The 7372-nt window shown below is 50.7% G+C and overlaps 1 protein-coding gene across 1 annotated transcript in view; it reads left to right on the top strand.

Moving 5' to 3' along the window:
* The window catches only part of LOC122541573 (phosphatidylserine lipase ABHD16A-like), a 39581-nt gene that overhangs the window by 27329 nt on the left and 4880 nt on the right, over positions 1-7372 (top strand). Inside the window, exon 9 of the mRNA XM_043678405.1 lies at positions 437-439. Coding sequence (XP_043534340.1) covers positions 437-439 — 3 coding nt within the window. The remainder of the gene's footprint in view (positions 1-436; positions 440-7372) is intronic.

The raw sequence follows: 7372 nt of genomic DNA, 5'->3' as shown, positions 1-7372 counted from the left end.
CCCCCCCTCAATTACTCAAATGGCTGTTCATACCTCTGAAAGTAAGAGAGCAGAATGTATATCCTGCCCATAATTGCCAGCCCTGGGGAGGGAGAGAGAGAGAGACGGCCTCCACTCCTGACTTCTTCCCCCATTACCGATCCTTTGTCTTGTGAATTGGGACCACAATTCACCCACCCCCCCACCCACCCTTCCTGATGGTTTGTAGGAAGGGCACCGTTTGGCTTGATGGCCGAAGAGTGGCTGATGTTTGAAAATATAACGTAGAGATTAAAAAAAATACAATCACTGTCAGATGTTTACATACTGCTGTCTTCGGGATGGTCGCAGTGTTCGCCTTTAGGTGAGGCATCGCAGTTCTGTGGTATCTGACCACCCCTACCCACAATCTCAGCCCCACTGGGTAAGAACTGGGAAATGTGAAAGCACTCCTTAGGCCGTCTGCAGTTTAAATGATGTCCCCCCCATGCCTGAGGCTGTGTGTGCACCCTCTCTGAATGAACCCGCCCAGTGTTTGGTCATGGGGCTGGGAGGTGTGGGCTTGACCGACAGCCCGTGTGGATTGTAATTTGGTGTAAAAGATGTCTCATGCATTTCCCTGGAATTTCACAGTGTATTCCTCATCCTGATTTCACCTGTGCAGATTGGTCCTTCTCGTAGACACGGAAACTGACCCTTCGCTCCAACCTGTCCATGCTGATCAGATAGCCTAACCTAATCTCGTCCCATTTGGCCATATGCCTCCAAACCCTTCCTATCCACGTCCCCATCCAGGTGCCTTTTAAATGTTGTCATTGTACCAGCCTCCACCACTTCCTCTGGCAGCTCATTCCACACACGCAACACCCTCTGCGTGAAAACGTTACCCCACGGGTCCCTTTTATATCTCTCCCCTCTCACCTTATGCCCTCGGGGTTTTGGACTCTCTTACCCTGGGGAAAAGACATTGACTGTGTCCGTGTCTCCTGTGATTTTATAAAGTTTGACCATTTTGATTATTTAGAGAGGGCAGCCAGCAGGTCATGTCAGAGAATGTAATGTCTGCCCCACTCCATCACAGTGGCTATTGACAGAGCAGATTATGTGGATAGGATTGTCCAGTTGTCTTAAAGCCAGATCTACAGCCCTTCACGTCTGTGCTGACCCATCTGCATGAATCGCAGACAGTGTTACACTGTAGGAGGCGGCACTGTATTCTATCCCAGCCCAGAGTGTGTGTAATACATACTGATTCACTCCTTCATGTGAAATAAATGGGATTATCCTTATTCCCAGTGATCCAACATTAGATTAGATTCCCTACAGTGTGGAAGCAGACCCTTCAACCCAACAAGTCCACACCAACCCCCCGAAGAGTAACCTACCCAGACCCATTTCCCTCTGGCTAATGCACCTAACACTATGGGCAATTTAGCATGGCCAATTCACCTGACCTACACATCTTTGGACTTTGGACTTGTGGGAGGAAATCGACACCGACACGGGGAGAATGTACAAACACCACACAGACAGTCGCCTGAGGTGGAATTGAACCTGGGACCCTGGTGCTGTGAGGCAGCAGTGCTAACCACAGCCACCATGCTGCCTTCAAGATGTTCAATTTCCCAAGTTGGCTGGGATGGAGGGCTGCTGCTGATCCCCTGGCCTTGGTTGTGATGTGGGTAATTGCTCCTGTTAGCTCAGTACACATTACAGCAAGTCCTGGTCCTGAGCAGGCTTGAAACATTGACCAAAGCAGTAATCAGGGGAGGGTGAAGAGAGGTGACTGACCTGAACACAGTCAAACGTGTCCTAATGTTCTACAGCAGAGGGTCACCGGTTTTGAAAGTAAATCTGGCTGGAGAGCACTGCTCCCTCCCTCCCTCCCTCCTTCCCCGCTCAACCTGGAGATGGTTAACCAGTTAACAATAAACACATTCTCATTTACGCAGTAACTCTCCAACTGGTTAAAAATCACACCACACCAGATTATAGCCCAACAGGTTTAATTGGAAGCACTAGCTTTCGGAGCACTGCTCCTTCATCAGGTGGTTGTGGAGAATAAGATTGTAAGACACAGAATTTATAGCAAAAGTTTACAGTGTGATGTAAACTGAAATTATATCTTGAAAAAGACCTGGATTGTTTAAGTCTCTCAGCTTTTAGAAGGACCATGTTGGTTTCAGTTCTTTCATATGTAAATCATAGAACTTTCTTAAAGTTACATTCTCAAGTGAACTTTAACAATTGGTGTCATGTCGGCCCAGATAATGCATTGAAGTTATGAGGTGCCCTGTGTGAGACTGTCTTGCCCCAATGTTCAGACTGATTCTAATCTAAAAAATTGATTTACAGAATCTTACATGGGTTCATGCAGTTTTTGAGCAAAATAAAATGTAATTCTGCAAGTACAGATTTACCCAACAAACTTATGTGGGTGTTGGGGGGAGGGTGGGAGGTGGGTGTTAATGAGTGTCTGTGAATGAGTGAGTGAGTGTAAAGGAGTCAGAGGGTACGTGAGAATGAGGGAGTGTCTGTGTGTGTCGTGCAGTGGGGTCACCTGTATTGTGTCATGAACCCATGGTCCTGGTTGAGGCCATCTCTATGGGTACTGAGCTTGGCTAATGAACCAACATGGTCATTCTAAAAGATGAGAGACTTGAACAATCCAGGTCTTTTTCAATGTATAATTTCAGTTACATCACACTAAACTTCTGCTATAAATCCTGTGTCTTACAATCTTATTCTCCACAACTACCTGATGAAGGGGCAGCGCTTCGAAAGCTAGTGCTTCCAAATAAACCTGTTGCACTATAACCTGGTGTTGTGGGATTTTTAACTTTGCTCACCCCAGTCCCACACAGACGGCCTCTGTCTCTGAGCTGGTAATGAGCACCCTGCTATGTTATGGAATGGCAGCATCAGTCAGGTATGTGGCTCAGCCTTGACCCTGCTGTGCGTTGACAGACTGGGCATGGATCTCGCCCCCTTGTCGGGGTGGTGGGGGGGTGCGGGGGGTTTGGGGAGAGAGTTCTTACACCCTCCTCTCCCGCGTGACCAGTTAGCATCCAAACCATTCTCCAGGGTTCCCTCCACCAGGGCTGCTGATTCGGAATGCTCCCTCAGAGGCACCATGCTGGGGTGGCGCTGGGTGATGGAGATGGGCTGAGTGGCCTCTTTTGGCAGTGTGACACTGCCCTAAGCTCAGGGGCATCCTCCCGACTGTGAAACATACCCCACCCTCCCTCCCTCCGCTGCAGCAGGGGGACAGACTCCCCTCCACCCTCCTGTGACCAGGCTGGCGGTGATATTACAGCAAAACCAAGCACCCCTCTCCCCCACACCCCACCCACCCAGAAGGCTGTTATCGAGGAGTTCCTGCGCGCTCAGGATCCTGTGAGGTGTGCAATCTAAACCTGGACGCGCCGGGCCAATTGTGTGACTCTGATCTGTGAAACCTCTGTCTCACCGAGGTACAGGCTGGGCTGCAAAATGTGCCTGGAATGTGGAAGGGCCACAGCTCAAAGAATACACACGGGTCACAAGTTAGGAACACGACCTTCACACTTGAGAAAGTAATGTGCCAAAGGCTTATTAATACTTTGTTAAAAAACGCTAATGGATGCCAAGGCAGGGATAAAGCAAACACAAGGAACATGAGTGGAATGAATGATTGTTGGGTGAACTGTGACACTGCACCTTGGCTCACAGAACGCAGCAATGTCACTAGACCAGTAATGCAAGGAGCTGGCTTCATGGTGAGGGAGTGGCAGCATGAGTATAGTTAATAAACCTGGAATTGTGACCCCAGCGATGGTGGCCATGACAACTATCAGCAGTTCTGGGGAGGCTGCTTTCGGAATACTGCCTTCAATTCTGGCCTCCGTCCTAAAGGAAGGATGATGTAAAACTTGAAAGGGTTCAGAAAAGATTTACAAGGATGTTGCCAGGGTTGGAGGATCTGAGCTACAGGGAGAGGCTGAACAGGCTGGGGCTGTTTTCCCTGGAGCGTCGGAGGCTGAGGGGGTGACCTTATAGAGGTTTATAAAATTATGAGGGGCATGGATAGGGTAAACAGACAAGGTCTTTTTCCTGGGGTGGGGGAGTCCAGAACTAGAGAGTATAGGTTTAAGGTTTTTAGATTACATTACAGTGTGGAAACAGGCCCTTCGGCCCAACAAGTCCACCGACCCGCCGAAGCGCAGCTCACCCATACCCCTACATTTACCCCTTACCTAACACTACGGAAAATTTAGCATGGCCAATTCACCTGACCTGCACATCTTTGGACTGTGGGAGGAAACTCGACCACCCGGAGGAAACCCACGCAGACACGGGGGGAACGTGCAAACTCCACACAGTCAGTCGCCTGAGGTGGGAATTGAACCCGGGTCTCTGGCACTGTGAGGCAGCAGTGCTAACCACTGTGCCACCGTGCCGCCCACATTGAGGGGAAAGATTTAAAAGGGACCTAAGGGGCAACGTTTTCACGCAGAGGGTGGTACGTGTATGGAATGAGCTGCCAGAGAAAATGGTGGAGGCTGGTACAATTACAACATTTAAGAGGCATCTGGATGGGTACGTGAATAGGAAGGGTTTGGAGGGATATGGGCCGGATGCTGGCAGGTGGGACCAGATTGGGTTGGGATATCTGTTCGGCATGGACGGGTTGGACCGAAGGGTCTGTTTCTGTGCTGTACAGGTTTATGACTCTACCTAATGTCCTTTTGGAAGGAAATCTCCTGTCGTTATCCATGTGACTCCACGTGACTCCAGCCCCACAGGAGATGTGTTACAGGAGATGGTACAGTCTGCCCGGGCCATGCCAGTGAGTGGGTGTCAGCCTCTAATTGCAGGGTAGCAATTGCGGGGTGATGACCAATGGACAGAGCGTCACACAGCACCTCTCAGCCCAATCGTGAAAATGTGACCATCAGAAATGTGAACAGGAGTAGGCCATTCTGCCCCTCGTTCCAGCTCTGCTATCCATCCTCATTGGTGGCCCCCTCACAGATGAGGATGACTCTCTCCCACTCTCCGGGTGAGTCTGTCGGTGGCCGTACAGACTGATGGAGCTATTGCAGGTTCTGTTACACTGGGGGCAGGGGTTGGTCACGGGAAGTGGGTGGGTGGGGCGTTGGTGTGGCAGTGCGCTCCTTTCCCCGGATTCCATTTTTTCCCGACAGCAAATCTCCAGGTTCTCGACGCCTTCTTGAATGCTTCTCTTCCACTCTGGTCTGTCTCAGGCCAGCGATTCCTAGGTTTCTGTGGGAATGCCTCACTTCACCTAGTGAGGCCTTGTGGGTATCCCTGAAGCACTTCCTCTGTCCACCTGGGGCTCGCCTGCTGTTTCGGAGCTGGGAGGAGAGCACCTGCTCAGGGAGTCTCATATTGGTCATGGGGATGATATGCCCAGCCCCTCACAGTCGATTGAGGAGGGGTCAGTGCCTCGATGCTCGGGATGTTGGCCTGGTCAAGGACGCTGGTGTTGGTGTGTCTGTCTTTCCAGCGGATTTACAGCATCTTGCACAGGCAGCGTTGGTGGGACTGCTCCAGTACCTTGAAGTCCCTGCTGTCGACGTCCATATCTCAGAGTTGTGGCCAATCCACCATTCCTCGCATCCACTTCCCTGCCCTTCCCCTTCCCCTTCCCCCCCATTCCCCCGACTAATGGAGAATCTCTTGCTCTCAGCCTTCAATATACATATGGAGTTTAGATCGGAGTGGTGCTGGAAAAGCACAGCAGGTCAGGCAGCATCCGAGGAGCAGGAAAATCGACGTTTCGGGCAAAAGCCCTTCATCAGGAATGGAGGCATGGAGCCTCCAGGGTGGAGAGATAAATGGGGGTGGGGCTGGGACTGGGGCTGGGGAGAAGGTAGCAAAGAGTACAATAGGTGAATGGGGTGGGGATGAAGGTGATAGGTCAGAGAGGAGGGTGGAGTGGATAGGTAAGAAGGGAGATGGACAGGTAGGACAGGTCATGGGGATGGTGTTGAGCTGGAAGGTTGGAGATGGGGTGAGGTGGGGGAAGGGGAAATGAGGAAACTGGTGAAGTCCACATTGATGTCCTGGGGTTGAAGTGTTCCGAGGCGGAAGATGAGGCGTTCTTCCTCCAGCCGTCAGGTGGTGAGGGAGTGGCAGAGGAGGAGGCCCAGGACCTCCATGTCCTCGGCAGAGTGGGAGGGGGAGTTGAAATGTTAGGCCACGGGGCGGTGTGGTTGATTGGTGCGGGTGTCCCGGAGATGTTCCCTAAAGCGCTCTGCTAGGAGGGGCCCAGTCTCCCCAATGTAGAGGAGACAGCATCGGGAGCAACGGATACAATATACACATGGACTCTGCCACATAGCGCTCTCTCTGTGGAAAGGGCTTCTAAAGACCCACAACCCGCTGAGAGAGAATACTCTTTCCCATCTCTGTCTGAAATGGGTGCCCCTTTATTCTGAAATGAATGACAGACGAGAAACCAGACCCTATTACTGGGGTGAATATAGACATCCACAGATTAAAGTCACAGAAAATAAGAACAGATTATACGAGGGATGGGGAAATTACAAGAGAAAGGACTTGATAATGAACAACAATTGAAAAATTGGCAAAAAGGTCCCAATCCAAAGCTGGAAACTTAAAAGACACACTGAGCAAAGATAATCTATTCAGTGTGAAGATTGAAGGGAAATGATTAAAGTTACTGCTCATTCAGCTCAATAATCTCACCGTGTATTCACCATGTAGCACTCCCCTGTAATCTGTACGAGGAGGTTGGAATACAAATAGAACAGCAGGAACTAACTGCATTTTGATTTCCAGATAACAAGCTACCTGCCCCAGGGATTCAAAGGAACAGGAGAGAAGTCCAGCGCAGGAACAGGCCATTCGGCCCCTCCAAGCCTGTGCTGACCATCATGCCTTGACTGAACTAGACAATAAGCCTCCTGCCCTTATTCAGTCCGTATCCCTCTATTCCCTCCCTATCCATGTAACCACCCAGCTGCCTCTGAAATGTCCCCAACGTGCCTGTTCCCACCCCCTCTTCATGCAGTGTGTTCCAGCTCCTCCCACTCTCTGCGTGAAATACCTCCCTCACACATCTCTCTTAAACATCCCCCCCCTCTCACCTTGACCCTGTGCCCCCTTGTAATTGAAACTTCAACCCTGGGAAAAGCCCCTGACTATCCCACCCTGTCTGTTCCCCTCATTACTGTGTAGCCCTCGATCAGGGTCTCCCCTCAGTCACCGTCTTTCCAGTGAAAACATTCCTAGTCTTTTTAACCTTCCCTCACAGTCAATGCTCTCGAGACCCGGCAGCGTCCTGGTGAACCCTCCCTGCGCTCTCTCTCTCGCTCTCTCCAAAGCTTCCACCTCCTCCTGATGGTGTGGCGACCAAAAATCCACA

The sequence above is a fragment of the Chiloscyllium plagiosum genome, chromosome 37 (genome assembly GCF_004010195.1).
Source record: "Chiloscyllium plagiosum isolate BGI_BamShark_2017 chromosome 37, ASM401019v2, whole genome shotgun sequence".
NCBI classification, from domain to species: domain Eukaryota; kingdom Metazoa; phylum Chordata; class Chondrichthyes; order Orectolobiformes; family Hemiscylliidae; genus Chiloscyllium; species Chiloscyllium plagiosum.
This window is presented reverse-complemented; position numbering and strand designations above follow the sequence as displayed.